We start from the raw sequence: 19,479 nt of genomic DNA, 5'->3' as shown, positions 1-19,479 counted from the left end.
GACGACGAGATTAGCGTTTTTCTTTGCGAGCCCGAGACATTTTGAGTTCTTCAATTGCGAGACCGAGACTTTAAAGTGTTTTAAATGCGAACTCAAGACGTTCAGGTTCTAAGATATTGTGATGTCATTTCACTTTATAAAAAAAAATAAACAACTCGGTGCTTAACGACTTTCTTAGCCTTGAAAAAAAACGAGACTGCGAGACGCACATAACCGCTAAAAAACGAGACTGCGAGACCCGTGAAATTCGGCGAAATTTTGCGAGACCATAGGTTTTTAAAGGACCATTCGCCACCCCCTCAAATGGATCGATCGAGCCTTCACGTAACTCTGCGTCTGCATTCATATCGTTCAGCGGATTTTCCCCACCCGAAAAAATCCTTTGAGCCTCTTCGGACGAGTGAGACACAATATCATGCGATCGAGATTTCTTGTCAAAGTGTTCTGTGTCCTCATGGTTGTCACCCCAAATCGCATCATACTATCCTAGGAGCTTACGTTAACCCGCCTTGACGACACACTTCATCTTTACTGTTTAATGTTCCCAGGCCCCTTCCAGCCATAATTTCGTGTCCAGGACCTAAAGTGTCCTCGCTGAAAAATGAACGTGGTCTCTGGGTGCGAGATTGACACAGTCGACTTTGGTACTTTCCCAAATGACCTAGTATCAAGTACAAACTACGAAAAGAGATAAAACGAAGCGAACGGAGCTAATATTAACATTTCGACATTAAAACTTCATGCAAGGTTAACTAAAAAGGTTCAAACCGTCCTTTCCATTTCAAACAAAACGAAAAGCAGGAACTCAAAGAACTAGTAGATACTCCCACAAACAGTCAACAATCAAAATTCGAAGCAAATGTGACGAGTGCAGAGCGCGAAAAGGTCACGTGACTTTTACATGCATCTGATTGGCAAAACGGGGAATATCTTTATTTTGATTGGCTGGAGGCTTAGAACGCGCTGACAGATGACGTTGCTTGGTTTTTCAGTTTTTTCTTTTTTTTTCGCAAATTGATGGTTTATAAATGAAAAAACCAAAGCAACGTAATTACACTTTTTAAACGCTGAAAAATCTCCCTTCCACATTAAAAAAATACATTTTCCACAACAACGGCCATTTCTGTCCAACAGATGTGGCAAATGTAAAATTGTGGCAAATTAAACTTAGGAAATGTCAATAAAAAAATTGGTTCTAATTATTTTCATTCAAACAAAATTGACAGTAATTCTTTTTTCTCCTGAGAATTTTTCTAACCTGAACGGACGCTAGGTTATTGTTAATAAAGACACGATGTCAGTGAGAGGGGAAAGTAATTAAAACATATTGCAAAGGTAAGAGCTTTTGTACATCCGTCGTTTGAACCGAGAAATTTTGTCCTGAGTAATAACCACTATTCAGAGAGTGTGACGTCGCAAGATTTAACCAAGGCTCGCAAATGAAATTGAAAGCCATCAATCGCTTTGATAATGGAAAAAACAAAATAGCATTCCCTCTGAAAAGGTAATTAGTAACTATGGAGTTTACGAGGAAGCAAAAGGCAAGGGAATACGTGATGCATATCATAAAACTGACATAAAACTGTAATTTTGTTTCGGTGCTGTCCTCCTCACGCTATGATTTCCTCTGTGAGCTAAACGAAATTAAAATTATACTATATGCTCTTTCATTAAGCAAATCAAGTTAGCTTAGACATTTTCTTGATTAGTCAAGAATTCTCCAAGAAGCCGCCGAAGATAAAGGTGAAAATATTATTAAGGTGGCCAAATTAAAGTTCTGTTTTTAATCTTCTCAAAATCTTATCCTGAGTGTGAGTGTCAATATGCAAGAAACCGACTCGTTCTTATGACGAAAAGCTCGTTAGCAGTGGACGCTTGCCGCAAATTATCAGTATTTAGAGAAGAAAAGGATAATTTAGCTTTATGAAACGTCACACCCTCCTTTTAACATATTTTTAATCGTGTTTGCGCAAACAATCCCATGTTTGCTATGACGTGAGGTGGGCGCTTAAAATGTTGTTAAAGGAGTGAAGGAGGAGAACAAAGTTGTTTGAGAGTGTTCAACGAGGGAAAAAAATGAATTCAAACAACGTGACTCAAAACTCAAGTAGTCCGCTCTGTTTTGAAGATTCGACAGAAGCCAAGGTCGGCAAAACGTTGGCGTACGCCGTCATCATGTTTGCATCGCTTCTCGGAAACTCCGCCATTGTGTTGGTGATCTGTAAAACGCAAAGTCTGCGCAATACAACCAGTTATCTTATAGCAAATATGGCCGTTTCTGATTTGCTGACGCCACTTTGCGCTATGCCGCGGATGGTCACCGCGGTTCATTTTGGCGCCAATCGCTGGCTGATTGACGGGAACTTTGGCCTGGCCATGTGCAAGCTCGTGCCTCTCTTCCAAGATGTTTCAACCGCGGTGTCGACTCAGAGTTTGGTTCTGATCGCAGTGGATAGATTTTACAACGTTTTCTACCCGGTTAAGGCAGCCGTGATGAGCTTAAAAGCAGCCAAGACTGCTATACCATTCGTCTGGTTGATCGCTGTCATCCTTCACTCTCCCTACTTCTACATTTATAGAATTGACACCCAGGAAGGCGAAGCATACTGCTTACTGAACTGGTCTCCGCCGTTCGATAACATGCAAGCGCAGAAGTACTATTTCGTTCTTCTGGTTATTTTTCTTTTCATTCTTCCGTTTATCTTGATAGCCTCGCTTTACACCGCTGTGATCATTCGATTGAAACGACAACAATTCCCCGGGCAGTATCAAACTGAAAACGCACGAAAACTCCGAGAAAAGCGCAACAAGGCCATCCTTCAGCTCTGTGTTGTCATAGTGATGGTTTTCATGCTGTGTTGGATCCCTTTCGTCACATACGCGTTTCTGAAGTTTTTCTCGTGGGACACGCCTAACTGTGGACACAGCAACATCGCGTTTGCGGCTCAATTCATCGCGCATTCAATCAGCGCGATCAACCCGTGCGTTTATTTTCTGTTTAGCTCCAGCTATCGCCAGGGTCTCAAACAAGTATTCCCTTGCGTTTCCCGTGGGCGCTCTTCCAGCCGTGTCCTGCCCGCGATCAACGAGGAGCAACTGGAAATGAGGACGCGGGCTAGAACTCTGTCTATTCGAGTGCTTTGATCAGCCCGAAACAAAAACACAAGATCACTGGGGGACAAGAAACCACCACAACAAATTGACTGGCATCTCAAAAGTAGTATTAGAAAGTGTCAGCCACAAATTAACTGTAAACAAGAGATACAACTGACGTTGTAAATATGTGACGAAAATGCTGACGCATGACGCAGACACCTGTATTGTAGTTTGGTCTCCTAATTAACTTGAAATTGATGTGGTCAGAGAAACATTTCTTAAGCATTTGAGGGAACCGCTGCGGACTGTCAAAGAAACGTGAATTGAATTAAAAAGGTCGTGTCTTTCTTCATATTGACATCAGGCGTCCGATCTTCCTTGCCTTCACCTGCAGCTTTATCAGCTTCGTTCCCAAGGTCTCTCCCCCTAGAAACAAGGTTGCAAGGCTAATTGGGAACGAGGTCACAGGGATTGTTTATGCCGTGCATTCAGTTGTCTACGACACAAGCAACGGAGAAAATTGAGCTAAGCTAATCTTATATAAGCAGTTCAGCAGTTTTCCTTCATTCCGTTCCATTTTCGGTTAGCGAGCATCAGAGAGCTAATAACAAGAACGGGGAAATATGAAGCAAAGGCAAAACCCGCCCAAAATATTCCCCTAACCTGATGATCTGTTTATGTTATTTTCAATCAAACTACGATGGCCTAAGAACAAAAGTTTATATGAAGGAACTGAAACTTTTTTGAAATCAAAACCTAGAAATGAAGATCAAGAAAAACATCTAAGATGATAATCTTTAAATCATTTACTTGTTTGGTGTAAAATGCTTTATTTTAGAATGAGAAGACCATCGTTACAGACACGAGGCAAAAAGTAATTAAAAACCCTCATCTTTATTTCACCTTAACTGACGTTGTTAATGTTTAACAGATAGTATAATATATACTGTTGCATAGGAACTTCACTATGTATCTAACAATAAATGCATCATACAGTCTAGCTTCGTATTTGCAACAATAAAGTCCACTGACCCACACCAGTCCTATTTCGGCCGTTATTTGGGGCGTCACGAAACGTAGAAGCGTTGCGTGACCACTCGAGGTTGATCAAGTGATGAGAGTTCGAGATGTTTAATGATGCCCAGTATTTTACGCGGTAACATTACGTTGAAAAATTCTAATCAGTCTACACTTTCTAATTCCACTGCATTACAAAACCTCATTTAAATCATTGTTTAAAGTTACACACCTCACAGTGAGCAAATCACTAAACTAATTTTAGGTTCCTTTACTCTCGGCAACAAAAAATTACAGGACACATTACACAACGACCTCATCATTCCAGAACTTCTCCCACGGCCCTTATGAACAAAAGCAAGGAAAATTGTAAAGCTTAACTTGCAAATCAAAGACATGACTCGAACCAGTATAATGATAGCTTCTCACGCTGTAAAAACACGCGAAATTACAGGATACATACACCACACACTAACCGTTGCCTACCTGCCTAACGTAACACAATTTAATGCTAGCTGCTAAAGACATCCACGTTAAACTCCTTTAGTTATAGCATTGTCTCCTTCCATGCGCTTTGCCGAGCCTCCAAATTCTCACTCTGAGCCTAAAACGAGGAAAGAACAGTGTCAGTATGTAAACTAGAGATAAAACACTCTTAGCATCAAATTTCACTGAGCTCATACATGGTCACCAATTCTTTGCACACATTTTCACATATTGACACAACTAATCCTACTATTACCAAGCACGACGTTTTTCACACTTGAAACCAAGTTATATGGCCGAAGAGTTATGGAGCAACATCTTTAACTGTAAAATTTCTACTAAGCTTAAAACATACCATATCTTTATTTGCTGTAACATGTTATATTTTAACACAAAATAATGAACAGACTGAAACAGCTGCATTTAGTAGCCAAACAATGACTTAAAATTAGTTTTGCACGCTTGGAGCTAAAAGCTCTCCAAAGGGGAAAAAGAGTTTTAATAGTATGATTAACGTACCCTGAGTGCGAGCTGAGCCTTGTACTGCTGTCGGGCCATTTCATCTTGTACCCACTGTGGGACATCCGGGATCACATGCGAGAGGACTAACTTCACTCCCAGAAGAAAGTGCTGTGACCGAATTACAAAAAGCAATCATTATATGATGCAGCAATTCTATCTAGACCGCAAAATCGCTGAATTGCGGAACCTGTGTCAGGTATATATACTTTATAGATTCCGTTGTTTACGGATACCCTTTCCCTGATTTCATTATATGCTGGTTCTAGTTAACAATTAGACTACGAGTCCGAGTTTTCTATGAGAGAATGAGGAAGACGCGACCGAGATGACCATCACGCATAGAAAACGAGGGTGATTTACAATTGTTTAAGTAGACAGCCCAAAACATATGACACAAAATAGCGTGTTGAAGGCACTCGATTAGATAGGAAGCAACACGAGAATTGACACGAGGAAAAATAGGTTTGGAGTACAGCCAGCGCGGGAAAGCTTCTCGCCCCAAAACCCTCCCCGATGTTTTTTCAATCACATTCGCCGTTTCCAATACACTGAATACACTGAGTGTCTACTAGAGCGGTTTTCAATTGAGTGTCGTAAAAACAAAACCCGAGCGGTCACTCTAGCCAATCACAAAGGACAAAGACAATCCCGTGAACCAATCAGAACATGAAGTAAATACACATGTAGGTGATGTGAGCGCGGGAAAACGTGTGCGAGCGAGGCACGATTGGTTTTGGTTTTATTTCTGATTGGACGAAAAAGTGGCGCGAGTTTTTTTAAGCCAATCGTATGGCATAGTAATGCAAAATTAATTACTTTTCGACTCTCGAGTGAAAACAGCTCTATTGCCTACTACAGGTGGTTCATTATTAAACCTACCAACACTAATGTCAAACTTAAGCATGGTTGCATTTTCACTGCAATATACTATTATTAGTACTGTCGAGTGCAGCTCAACTGTATCTGAAATTCTGGGAAATTTTCTGATCACCACCAAAACTGACTTTTTCAATACGGTTACGCCAACTGCATTTGAATCAGTCGAAACAAGTACGTTTTAAACAATATATCTTGATCTTGGACAACTGAAGTCATGGCATATACGGCATGTCACCATGTACGCCATGAAAATCACGCACTTACCTCAATGGCCACAAACATCAAAACAGCATTGACAGGTGTCATTTCTGGCAGCCAATCAGCACTCTTTGCTGCCAAGCCAATCAACGCACAGTTTGTAATGACGGCAACAACGCCAAGCGCTTCGAACGCCGCCTGAAGATAACCAGCAAAAAATTAATGGAAAATACCTGGTACCTAAGATGATGACAGCTCTTACTTTTAATGCAAGTGAATATATGAAAGTGAATATATGAAAGTGAATATATAGGTGAATATATATCTTACTTTTAATGCAAGTGAATATATATAAACTGAGAGAAAGAATGATGATCGCTTAAGCAGCTGTGAAATTAAGGCCTAAAAAAATTCAGGCTTGAACGGGATTAGAACCCATGACCTCCGTGATACAGGTGCAGTGCTCTACCAACTGAGTTATCAAGCCAAATGAACTCATAACATAACCTGCTCCCAGTTTGCTTGATAGCTTAGTTGGTAGAGCACTGCACCAATATCGCAGAGGTCATGGGTTCGAATCCCGTTCAAGCCTTAATTTTTGTCAGGCTTCAATTTCACAGCAAGTTACTTTTAAAATAGTTCAGTTTAAAGTTAGGCTAGCCTATTCCTTTTTAAAATCTCCACCGAGAGACAAGAGGGTTACACCGGAGCCTTACTTGCCAAGCACCAATAGAGTTGGCGGGTTGTGCAAAAGGCCGCTGGAAAATGCGGCACATCTTGAAAGCATCTGTTCGTATCTCTATCACATTGTTAAGCAACGCCCAGAAGGTGGCCATGGGATAAGCAGACGAGAACAGGAACGTGTAACCAAACTGAAGGAACAGCTCCAGATAGTCGTCAAATGTGCCCTGTGTCAGAAAATAAAGACATTATTTTGTTAGTTCCTATAAATATTTCAAAAAATTATAGCATTATCATCATCATTATCATTCGGCTGCAGCGCAGGCAACGGTTAGCCTTTCTCGACCATTGCTATCGCCAGAAAGATGACGATCTAACTTGGAGACAAAAGCCTACCCTCCTTTTTCTTCCAGCATAAACTCCTCGGGGATAATCTACATCTACATTTATTGAAACTATATACAGTTATCACGCTAACCTTAACATAAGAATTGCAAAGTAGTATTAATTAAAATGTCGAATGTAATGGGATAATCAGGGGATCATAGGAAGATTCGTCCCCAGTGGTCTCACGAGAGATTCAAAGAACGGGCCGAAGTCGAAGGGGTCTCAATGAATTTTGTCTGAATGAAACTCCTCAAGGACACGGAGGGTAACATGGGAAGGCTCGTTCCCAGTTTTCTCTTGGGAGGTCCACTGAATGACGAAAGTCAAGGGAGTCTGCATGAAACTCCTCGGGGATACGGAGAGGCTTTCCCTATGTTCAATACTCTCCTCCGCAGTTTCAATGGGGGAGCGTTGCGTGACATTCCAAAAAACGACTGCGGAGAAGACTATATGATCAATGGATCTCCCAAGAAACAAATCGCGACGAGTCACTGTATGGAACTTCAGTGCGGAAGTAACAGCCAATCCTGCAATTTATAAAACGTTCCTACTGGCTAAAAACTCTTATAGCCGTGTGCCTATGTTCTACAGTTTTGGCACAAGTAAGACCCACATTAAAATAAGAGCAGTCCCTATTTTCCTTTAGGTGTTGTGAGAGAAAGTAAAAGTCTTGAGCGAGAGGAAAAGATCACCGTGCGAAGACGCGAGATCATTTCTCGTTATTTTCAGCTCTAGCTCGGGTCTTTTCTCTCGCACGACGATCTAAGAGAAAATAGAATGTTCACTAAATCAAGGTGTGAGTGAAATTACTCACTAAGTACTTCTCCTGAGTTCCCTGCCGTTCAATGTCATCTGACAAGTCAGCTGTCTTCATCACAATCTTCTTTCCCTCCTTGGCGACTTTGGTGATGCGACTTCTGTACATGATGTAAGGTATAAGTGACTCTGTTACTTGCCCAATCAGCTGGGACGTGATCATCAGAGCACCCAGGTGCTGCATCGTAAATAGAATGTACTATTAGATCACAAGATCATTATATTAAACGTGCCATTAGAAGACATGTTCGCACAACTGAACGTATCATTAGAAAACATGATAATTTAACATCATCATTACACTGAATATACCATTGGAACACATGATCGTAGAACTGAACATATCAGTAGAAAGCATGATTATAAACTGAAACGTACCATTAGAACATGACCGTCCAACTGAACATACCATAACAAAACATGATCATTAAACTGAACACACCATTAGAACACCTGATCACACATTTCTTTACAACGTTGCATTGCGTTTTTTAATTGTTTAAATGAATGAAAATTAGAGTCCAAAATTGAATTAAATATTAAATAGATTTGTGTCCATAATCAATGCACGCAAAATGCTAAATAAAGACACTATTTTTGCATTGAAACGGTTTGCATATAAAACGTTGGACCACTTTTCCGAACACTGAGAGGAGCAATGAAAATATGATGTAAAGTGCAATATTTTTGAGGAACGTAACTTCAAGGTGTTTGGAAATGGGGTTAAACACGGTCTTGAGTGTTTGATATTCTGGTACTGCCTTAACCTTGTTATTTATAGTTTTCATATGTTTTTTTTTTTTCATATTAGGGAGGTTAATGTGGCAGTTCCTCAAGAGTAATGCTTTAAATACCCCGACAATCACAAGCAATAAACACGCATTCTACGGTGTAAAGGGGGGAACACCGTTCCGCAATCGGCGTGACAGACGAACTTCCATTGCGTGACCAAATGCCAAACTTATCTCCCTAGCGGTTAATTCTGCACTGGATCGGACAAGTCGGCGAGGCCAAAAGCTTACGCGTCCTAGAAGCGTAACTCTAAACGGCAATACCAGCTGACCTCCGGTCAGCATCGTGCTAGAGTGTAGACAGTTCTCAAGCCTTACTTATCTCCCCAGCACTACGAGCCGACTCCGCCGGCACGTGCTGGATCGGACAAGAAGAGGCATAAAAGAGCTTTAGATAGCGCCACTAAATTAGCGAAAACGAAGCTTGGGGAAGTCGCTGCAAGACTAAACCGATAGCGTGTCACGAGAGGTGAACCCCAGTTTATTATTTATATTAATGAACAACAACAATAAACCTCCAAAGGGAGGGAAGGGTGGGAGTTACAATTTCGAGGGCTAACTAAAAGTTACAGTGGTGATATAACGAGCGAATGATGCTTAAGTCCAAGCTAAGACCTTTTTATAGGTAGACAAATGTCTGGGTTTAGACCAATATAAAATCGTGTACCATGAAAAGTACAGAGCCCATGCGGCCTTGAACGAAACAAGAATAGGGCTAATTAAAAGACTAGCCATACAAAACGCATGATATAGTTAAACTAGACGTTGTTGCGACATGAATGCGTGAAAGGCTATTGTGAATATTGTTTAAACTAGACAAGAAAGACATATAATGTTCTAACGCGTAACAGTTCTATTGCGTTACGTTTAACAATAGTAAGCTATGACTGCACGTAAATAGCGTCACGCTCCATTAACTGCGCTTTAACGATTAACTTTAAAGCTTAACTAGAGTTTTGACGACTGATGGCACAAAACAATGTTATAACCGCTGATTACTTACCCTACGTAAAAGTTCAATGTCTTGTAGGTAAAATGCAATGTAGAAAAGTGAGTAGAAACAGTTCACAAAATAGAACTAGAAATAAGGAAGAGAAGAAGTATTTTTGGTTGATTAAATCTTTTAAATCACAACAACACAGTGTTACAAGATAACCATAATCAATAGTAATTTTGAGCGCTTCCCAAAAATAAATAAAAGGATAGATATCAACGTCCTCGCAGATGACATAACCCATAGAGTGAAGGTGGGGAAGTGTTTTCCCATACATTCCCATCCTCTGAATTAACGTTTGGTTCTTAGGCTCCTTATATTCATGAACAATCCCCAAGAACCAGGGATTTCCTCAGGAGGTTCCCTAGGGGGCATCCCAGAATTGCCGAGTATGAGTTAGTACACTGCATTTCCCACTGGTGTATATAACTGTCATATTGTTTAACAGTGATTTTGATACTCACAAGAACCAGTTTAACAATCAGGTGGTTGTTATAAGCAGACTCTAGCCGATGATTTTCTGGAAGAAAACAAAGAAAAGACATTGGATTGATGCTTTGAAATTTAAATGTCCTGCAACTCAATTATTACCAATTGGCAAAAATATGCAGTTTAATAATATATCCCAACACTAAGAAAGACCCTTGAAAATTCTGAGGGGGGAGGGGGGAGGGGGTGCAACCCAAAGGTTTAAAGGAAAGTATGAAACTAAACTGGAATTTTTAGAGGGGTGAGGGTATGGATGCTTCTAGACAAACAATTAGGAAGTACAGTTATTAAAAGAACTGCTGTACTGCAATGGTAAGAGCTGGTTCTATTGTCAACTTATAATTGAAAGTTAATAACAAACAAAAAAAACAAGACAAAAATGTCAATGAGTTTAAATTACAGAATTAACCCTATTTCCAGACCCTATTTCCAGACTCTCCTTCTACCCCAAGAATGAATGAAATATCCTGGAAACGAACTTGATGTACAAGTCTTGTTTCAACTCACCCCATTGAGTCAGGAATGTTGCCAGCCTGAGGTACAGGTTATTCATCACAGCAATCGCCACTGCATAGATAATACTTGGTAACAGCAGCATGACAGTGGCAACAATTCCACTAGCATTGGCGTACTTGGTCTCAATGGCATCAAGAAAGCGAAAATATAAAAGTACAACTGCTGTGGCCACCCACATGCACAAAAACACAATGGGATATGAGACACCATATGTTTTGACCTTTCTTTTCCATGGTGGGTAATAGTACTCCTGTTGCCCTGTGATGGGGCTTATGCGCTTCTCACCCCAGTAAGTCGAGCGTGGCTCCTCAACTTCTTCTGTACCTGATGTGAGAAAATTAATACATTACAGATACAGTCAACTCCAACTTTACAAATTCCTTGCTACTACTAACCTGCTAGTTCAGGCATGTGCATTTTGGGGTAGTCTTAGCACAATAGTGTAATGGGTTTGGTAGATTTTACTAGTTATTTTTAAGACAAAAAAACCAAAGAAAACTTTCCCTTTCAAGGGCAACATGTATATTATGTTCCTACCAGTGAATAAACAATGACAAGAGAACCAGTCAGATTCAAGGATTCCAAAAGAACACATATTTAGAGTCTACTAATTAAATATTACAAAATTATGACAGGGTCAGTTTATAGTACCAACGCACCTATGCCTGCCTTAAGAGTGCCCCACTTGAACGAGATTTCAGAACAGCGTCGTTTCCATGCTTCTAAGAACACAGTTCCCCAGACTAGATTCAAAATAGCAAACACTGTATTTTTGGTCTGCTCGTGTGCTCCAGACAAAGCAAACACAACAACCAGGAGAACTGGTGGAACAAGCGACAATGAGTAGAAACCCAAGAAGCCAAAGTACATTGCTATAGTGTCTCCAAAGTACTCTCGTATGTCATCTGTAAGAGAAATTGGTAGTGAAGAGTAAAGAGACAAAATTAAACATGTATTAGCAGGGGTAGATACAGGATTTTTCTTCGGAGGGGGTGCACCACTAAGTAATGGCATAAACTGACTGGTGAGGTAAACAAATTTTAAATGCGAATATTAAGAAGAAGGCTTCATCTCAAGGGGGGAGGGGTGCACACCCCCTGCACCCTACCCCAAGATCCACCCCTGATTAGGTAGCGGAAGATAAGGGGTCAGAAGTTCTTGGTGAAATTTTCTGCCCACATTCTGGATCTGGTACCCTTCCCTTCTCTCTTCCAGATTTTAATATGAAGCATGAACCTAAATAAATGCAAATATTGTGCCTTTGTAGACTCTCATAGCTTTGACGTCCCCCCTCCCCCACCCATCCCATCCCTCCCTTCTAAAAATATGACTAACCACCAATAGATTGGCTTTTGTTCAGTTGATGTTTGCACAACTGTACATACAACTGACACTGCATACATTACAACCTCTATCCATTAAGATGTCCCCAGGAAAATGAGAAGTGTCCTGATACAAGGTGTCCCCTTAATTAAGGTAATACATGTGAGTCAGAGTACAACGTGTGAGTACATGTGACTCATGTGAGTCATCTGACACAGATTTATACAAACACAAAGTGACATAAAATAATACTATTGTCTTTTTTAAGGATGGGCCCCCTCAATGGACGGGTCCCAGAGTGGAAGACACCCTGACTTTCACAAACGAAAGAATTGCTAAAATCTGCATCTTTTGGTCATGTTACTTTATACAGTATTTTCTGACAGTAAGAATGTGGACATGACAAGTTACACTTAAAAAACTTTCAAAAAATTGATTACCTAGAGGTTGTTTCCTAGAGAAGCTAAGATACCACTTATGCTCCAGAGCTTTGAGTTTGTCAGGATCATGCAGAGGAAAGATCTGAGTAACAACTCCACTGGAGACACACCTTGGAACTTAAAAACAAACAATATTAGCATGTAATTTGCAAGTCATAAATAACTCAGTCATTAAATAAGTACTTATTTGTCTATCTTTTGTTCTAACTCATATGAATTATTATTTGCAGTGTTCTTAAGACATTTGGTGGGGGTCTGAAGAGAGCAAGATTATGGGATATAAATATCTCTTTGGTTGAACTGGATGACTGTCTGTCTGTGGAACTGACCGTCATTTATGTAGTTGGTCGGTTATTTATTCAGTCATTCAGTCAGGAAAGTAGTCAGTCAGTCATTTTCTTTTGAAGAAACTACTTGGCCTGCTGGATTAATACCTCAGAGACTCCCTTATTAGCTTAGATGAAGCATCTATTCAGGACTGGTGTTTAACCAATGGGATTTGTGATACTATCTAGTTGGCCTGGGTGGTTGAGTCATAAGTTGGTTGTAGTGGGTCGTGGATTGTGCATGCTGGGTTGTGGGTCATGGGTACAAACTTAACCCACAATGGCTTCCAAAACCATAATAAGGTCTATTCCCACTTAACTGATGTACCAATTCAATGATAGTGCACTGTTTTGATGTTTTTCATTTCAACAAACAATAGGCATCACCACTCGATTTATGATTGTCATTATGCAGAACTTAGAAAATCTGTGAAGTTTCATAAGAATCCATTCCAAACTCATGAAAATATAAGATGGATCATGATCCATGATGCACGATGTACAATGCATGACACACAAAGAACAACCCACAACAAATGACAAATCACCCACGTGGTTTAGGGCGTTTTCCATTTACAAAAAATTTCGGAAAATTTCTGTTGGGAATTTCCATTTGGGAAAAGCGTGTTCCATTTGTCACAAGTCCCATTCATTCACTGGCCCCTCTCTGTCGCTTCTCTGAATCTCCCGCAAATATTCAAAATGGAGGCCAATGAGGCCAATCAGATGTTGTTTTTGTGCAAAATGTTAGAAGTCTCTATAGAGGAAGAAAGTTTGATTAATTCAGAAGATGATGCAGTAGATATCTTTTCAGCGCCCTCTACGTTCATGAGACGGAATTTGCAATGAACGAACTGAAGGTTATTTTGAACACACGTTGCCAGGATATTCACTTGATGAGTTTAAAAGTAATTTTCGAATGACAAGAGGCACAATGGAAGGTCTGTGTAGAATCGTCCAAGCTACAGGAAGAGTGCCACAACGGCATTCATTTGGAAGACCACCAATTCCGCTCCAGAAACAAGTATTGGCATTTGTGTGGTTTATTTCAAACCCGGAAGTTTTCTGACCCTGATCAGCCACCATTTTTGTTAAAACACGAGGGAGCTGAGAGAGTCCTGGCTGCTTAAAAGACCGCAAAAGGCACGAAACTGGTGATAAAGACGAGAAATCTGGAAATGGAACACAAATTTTCCATTGGGAAGTTTCCACCGGGAAAATGGGACTACCTTTTCAGGAATTCTGTTTATTCGGGAAAATTTCCAGTGGAACGAACCAAAAAGTCGTGTTCCATTTACATCCCACCAGAATTTCTGGAATTTTTTGGTAAATGGAAAACACTCTTAGTCTCAACTGGGATTTATTAATTATTTATAATGCACTTTTTTTCGTAAACATTTCATCGAACAGCATCAAAGCAACAAATTAAAAGTAATTTCACTGACTTTCTCTTGAACTAATAGTTAATCACATTTAAAATGGAATGTAAATTATGATAGGCCAACTTCCTAATTAGTTTCATACTGCAAATAAATGTCGCAGGGGGGAGCTTATTCAAAACTTAACCGAATTTATTCCAGCACTCAGTGTTTCCTGTGTTGATTCAATTTAATGCCTAAAGTGTTACTTTCTGTAGCTAAAGGGAGGGTGCCTATTGGAGAGAACAGAATTCTTTAAAAAAAAATGGTTGGAAATGGATAAAACAATATGATACTGGTATCTCAAGAACAGTGACAACTGGGGATCTTATAGTCATGGCAGTACACCATTTACCATTTGCTTGTTCAATGTGCATAATATTGCATTCAGATGAGAAAGCAGACTACATGGTTCACTTGCCTAATCGGTCTTTTCTATGTTGATGTATTGAATGTTGCATTGATTTCGTAATTGAGCACTTATTAGAAAGCAGCTCTTTTTGGAATGAGCTCTCTGAATCGAGTCATTACTACCCTGGGTACCAGAGGATCACAACTTTGCCATGAAAAAAAATCCCTCGGGCACCCAGGGTAAGTCATTAAGGTTATCAAAGAAATACAGTGAACTTACTGGTGGCTCTGTTTCTATAAAGTTTTACATCAGGATAACCAGGAACAGTTCCATCTTCATGCGGCTTTATGTGCTCTAACCCCAGAAACACAATGTGCTCACACTCCCTCTTGGATAAAAAGCCTTCACCATCATTAGCAAAGTCTTTAAACTCGTGACACAATTCTACGCAGAAGTCAACGGCAGCTCCGTTCTTGAGGCACCTTTTAAGTTTGAGTTTCTCAGCACCAACAAGAAGACGCTTGGTATCAGTGGAAATGTGCAGAGTGTCGCAATTCTTTAAGGAATTTGGAACCAACTTGACTTTGAATCCAGCTCCTCCACTACTGACTAGTTACAGGAAAATGATACAAGAGAAGATTGGTCAAAATCTAATTTTTCCAACTATTTATTTAAACTATTTCCTTTTATTTGAACTGTACTTTGGTCTTACTCTTTCCCAACAATCCATGCATGCAAGACCTCTAGATATGGATTTCAACACAATAAGCACTACAAACCCCTGGTCCCTCTATTTAACAAATGGTAAACGCCATTATAAGCATGTACTATTGAGTTATGGATGTGCGCGGGAGGTCGCTAAGCACGAGAGAAGCGTAAGAGTCGCACGAGGCGATAGCTTAATATGAAGCATGAACCTAAATAAATGCAAATAGTGTGCCTTTGTAGACTCTCATAGCTTTGACGTCCCCCCTCCCCCACCCATCCCATCCCTCCCTTCTAAAAATATGACTAACCACCAATAGATTGGCTTTTGTTCAGTTGATGTTTGCACAACTGTACATACAACTGAAACTGCATACATTACAACCTCTATCCATTAAGATGTCCCCAGGAAAATGAGAAGTGTCCTGATTCAAGGTGTCCCCTTAATTAAGGTAATACATGTGAGTCAGAGTACAACATATGAGTACATGTGACTCATGTGAGTCATCTGACACAGATTTATACAAACACAAAGTGACATAAAATAATACTATTGTCTTTTTTAAGGATGGGCCCCCTCAATGGACGAGTCCCAGAGTGGAAGACACTCTGACTTTCACAAACGAAAGAATTGCTAAAATCTGCATCTTTTGGTCATGTTACTTTATACAGTATTTTCTGACAGTAAGAATGTGGACATGACAAGTTACACTTAAAACTTTCAAAAAATTGATTACCTAGAGGTTGTTTCCTAGAGAAGCTAAGATACCACTTATGCTCCAGAGCTTTGAGTTTGTCAGGCTATCGCCTCATGCGACTCTAGCTTCTTGAGTGCTTAGCAGACCTCCCAAGTGCATCCATAACTCAATAGTGCACACTATGGCGTTTACCATTTGTTTTAGAACATAACATTGAGATATTGGAACAACAGAAGTCCTTTTATTGAGCTACATCACAAAAAAATGTTCGTGTAGTCTTACATGACAAGGGAAAACAAGCATGCAAAAATTCATTCATGACAACCGACTGCACACCAGTAACTCGAAAAAGTTTCATCTTCAGACAAATGTGGAGACAGTTTCGCATTTCTGGCAGAAGGACGTCGGTCATTACTTTGGAAACAATGTCTGTCAAAAGATTTGCTTTGTAAACATTAGCACACACGTCAGCAACGTACACCCATGGGCAAATAGTAGATGCTAAATTAACCAATCAGAGTGCGTGCTTTGCTTTAGTTATGTTATAATCCTAACTAGAGTCAGTTGTTCCCAACTTAAAAATATTCTTAGAGTTATAAGAATTACACCTGGAGCTTTGATAAGTGCCGTCAGCCATTCTTTAGTCTCAGCTGGAGCTTTAGGTGAGAACTCAAGCACTACAAGAGTGTCATCTGAATTCTGTGATCCAACCTTGGATTCCTCGACTGCTACATTCCTTGCTTCACCACTCATAGTGATGCACTACTTCACTGAAATCACAAAGCCAACACCAAATGTCTTGCTTTCATGGAACTCATTAAAATGGAAAGCAATTTATTTAGAGTTATAAATCATTTTGTTCTATACCTGCCAAATTTCTCCAATGCAAAGGCGCAAGATTTTCTCTACTGGAAGTGTGAGGATTTTGGAAGACTACTCGACAGTTGCTACACTCTTCTGAACAATTACTGAGGACATTCTCAGCAATTCTGAAGACTTTTCAAACATATCTTGGTCCCAGCCCCAGGATGTGTTTTGCCAAACATAACATTGCTTCAGACAAAATTGAAGAACTGGAGAAAATGCAGTAAAAATTGTAATAGCTCATTTTTTTCAGCTCAACTTGAGAAGCTGGTGCATTAAGGCATGAGTAGGTTTGGGATCAAAGTTTTCAACCCCCACTGAGCATGAAACTCATCCCTAGGGTGTGAGTTGACATTTGTTCTGTTTTCTCCACAGACAAATTTGGGTCTCTGCAGTACTTAAGTGGAGATGTGAAAACTGTGCAGTATTTACTATTATCAAAGCAAAATTGTTTATCAAGTAAGTATTGTTTCCATAATTATCAATTTCTTTTTCCAACATACACCTCAACTATTTTAATTTATGCCTAGTTAGTGAATTGTAAGGGTGGGTCCAAACACTAGAATCTGGCACGAAAACAGCACCATGGCTGTGCACACTAAAAACCATATCTAGGTCTACGTACTGCTACAAAAATATGCAATTTCAACCCTTAAACTTCCAGTGAGCATCTTCTTCAGTGCAATCTAGAAGTCTCCCCCCCTCCCCCCCGCCCCCCCACCCAGGATTGGAGGTCAAAGGTTTAATTAATAGCTAAATTACCTTGAAATTCATTAGTGTTGTTTAATTTATTCCTTAATACATGACACGTCATTCCCCATTAATGAACTTAGAAGTAAGGGGGACGTGCACTTAAGCTCATATTTGTCTTACCCTTTGCAAACACTTATTTTGACTTGTAGGTTAGTTTCGCGACAACAAACACTGTATGCACAATACGAACCATAATACTTAACTGACGACTGGCGAGCTAATTTCATGTTACAAGTTGACCGAGCGAGCGAAATTAGGATTAGAAATTTACCTGCTGGGTAAAAATATGACAATAACATTTGAATAGCTTTGTACGACGCTTCATAGTGATGTTCTTGATGCTAAATGATGCGAAGTTTTGAGCGTCAAAAAAAGATTGAATCTAGAATTTTGAGATCAAAGAATCAGTGCTCGGCTGGTCGTCAAGTCATTGGCATTTTAAAAAAAATCATCCATTTTACACTATATGGCTGATTTAAACAACGCTTTAACTATATGTAGACAAATGAGACAGACAAGTGAAGTATACAAACTACTTTAACAGCTCAAAATCATTCACAAAGTTGCTCACCTTTGCAGAGAAGCAGGTATCACATTCTTGGTTGGTTCCAGAAGCCGCCTTACAAAAATCCCCAACAGGGCCCTTATTGAAAACCCGAGTACTGATTACGGGGGAGGGGACAGTAAACTTGGAATAAGCGAAGCTACAAAGGGTACAGTAAGGTTAACTGTCCCGAGTATCTATTGAATCTTCTTGTGTGATGCGGATTTAAAAGCGTAAAATTTTGTAATAAATGAAAATATATGAGCGAAGAGATTACGATCATAATTTAAAGTCTCTTGTATGGCCTCATCAGCGCTTTTGCCATCCAGAAATTTTGCAATTTTAAAAACCAATTTCTCCTCCAAAATCTCACCCAAGGAGACAAAAAATTCACCAGTTACAAAGTTTTTCAAGCTCTTAACATGTTTGGAGTCAATTGATGATGATTTTATTTTTAGCCTTCTGTACGTTCTAAGTCCAAAAGAAGACCAAGGTCAATGCCTTAATCTTCTCTTGGTATCTCTAATTATAATCATAAAATGCCAGAAAAATCATAATAATAATTAAAACATATTTATGCAGGATGGCTGCATCAGTTTTAAGGAAAAATTGCTATTAATGCAGGTCCTGTGTAAAAAATAAATAAATAAATACAATGAAATAAAATAAGTAAAACTAGTAAAAAGTTGCATTAAAATTAAGTCACATTAAAAGGAATTATTAAAACTAGTTGCACCTTTGTAGAAAAAGGCGCGCTTGGTGCTTCTAAGCTAACTTTTTCTAAATGACGTCACAAAGATCGCCCTGCAGTACAAGAACATTACTTGCATAAATTTTCGGACGATTTCAATTTCGGACACAAAAGTGTCCGAAAATACTACCGTCGGAAATTTTGATTGTCCGAAATATTTACAGTACAGTCTAAAAAATTTTAAGTAGCTCCTAAGCTCTTAGTTTCGTTTATGAGGCAAACTCTAGTTGAGAGTTTGGAACAGAACAGCCAATAATTATCGCGTGCATCATTGCCGGACTAATCTAAAAAAAATTCACAATTCTTTACCAAGGTCCAAAGATCTGGAATAGACCAATTTCGATATATTAAAATTCAACCTAAAACAATAGACCTCAATACGAGACTCCGGGGAATAACTACAGAGTTTGTGGGGTTTATTTCCCGGAGCCTC

The 19,479-nt window shown here is 39.6% G+C and overlaps 2 protein-coding genes and 1 non-coding gene across 3 annotated transcripts; 2 read left to right on the top strand and 1 right to left on the bottom strand.

Moving 5' to 3' along the window:
- The first annotated feature begins 1,865 nt into the window (after nt 1-1,865).
- LOC110062209 (substance-P receptor-like) lies at nt 1,866-4,133 on the top strand. Its single transcript, XM_020769084.2, has one exon. The coding sequence runs from the start codon at nt 2,077-2,079 to the stop codon at nt 3,142-3,144; it is 1,068 nt and encodes a 355-aa protein (XP_020624743.2). The 5' UTR covers nt 1,866-2,076; the 3' UTR covers nt 3,145-4,133.
- LOC110062218 (anoctamin-10-like) lies at nt 3,972-18,388 on the bottom strand. The gene is made up of 13 exons (XM_089297725.1): nt 18,323-18,388; nt 16,743-16,904; nt 15,011-15,340; nt 12,636-12,752; nt 11,532-11,777; nt 10,864-11,196; nt 10,332-10,387; nt 9,877-9,951; nt 8,081-8,260; nt 6,915-7,106; nt 6,265-6,396; nt 5,119-5,229; nt 3,972-4,717 (listed from the first exon to the last, which is right to left on the bottom strand). Exons 2-13 carry the CDS (start codon nt 16,885-16,887, stop codon nt 4,661-4,663), a joined length of 1,974 nt encoding a protein of 657 aa, XP_089153851.1. The 5' UTR covers nt 16,888-16,904; nt 18,323-18,388; the 3' UTR covers nt 3,972-4,660.
- Trnai-aau (transfer RNA isoleucine (anticodon AAU)) lies at nt 6,718-6,790 on the top strand. Its single transcript has one exon. It is a non-coding gene; the product is annotated as a tRNA-Ile (tRNA).
- Nucleotides 18,389-19,479: the final 1,091 nt, after the last annotated feature.

The sequence above is a fragment of the Orbicella faveolata genome, unplaced genomic scaffold (assembly GCF_042242905.1).
Source record: "Orbicella faveolata isolate gen_17 unplaced genomic scaffold, um_ofav_v1 contig_3, whole genome shotgun sequence".
Lineage (NCBI taxonomy): Eukaryota > Metazoa > Cnidaria > Anthozoa > Scleractinia > Merulinidae > Orbicella > Orbicella faveolata.
This window is presented reverse-complemented; position numbering and strand designations above follow the sequence as displayed.

What these genes read in the sequence shown, in the direction of transcription:
- LOC110062209 (XM_020769084.2), top strand. Translation starts at nt 2,077, where the DNA reads ATGAATTCAAACAACGTGACTCAAAACTCAAGTAGTCCGCTCTGTTTT.
- LOC110062218 (XM_089297725.1), bottom strand. Translation starts at nt 16,887, where the DNA reads ATGAGTGGTGAAGCAAGGAATGTAGCAGTCGAGGAATCCAAGGTTGGA. An exon ending in TTATAGAAACAGAGCCACCA is followed by an intron (nt 12,753 to 15,010) that starts GTAAGTTCACTG and finishes TTTGTTTTTAAG; the next exon opens with TTCCAAGGTGTGTCTCCAGT. An exon ending in TGATTGTTAAACTGGTTCTT is followed by an intron (nt 9,952 to 10,331) that starts GTGAGTATCAAA and finishes CCTTATTTCTAG; the next exon opens with TTCTATTTTGTGAACTGTTT.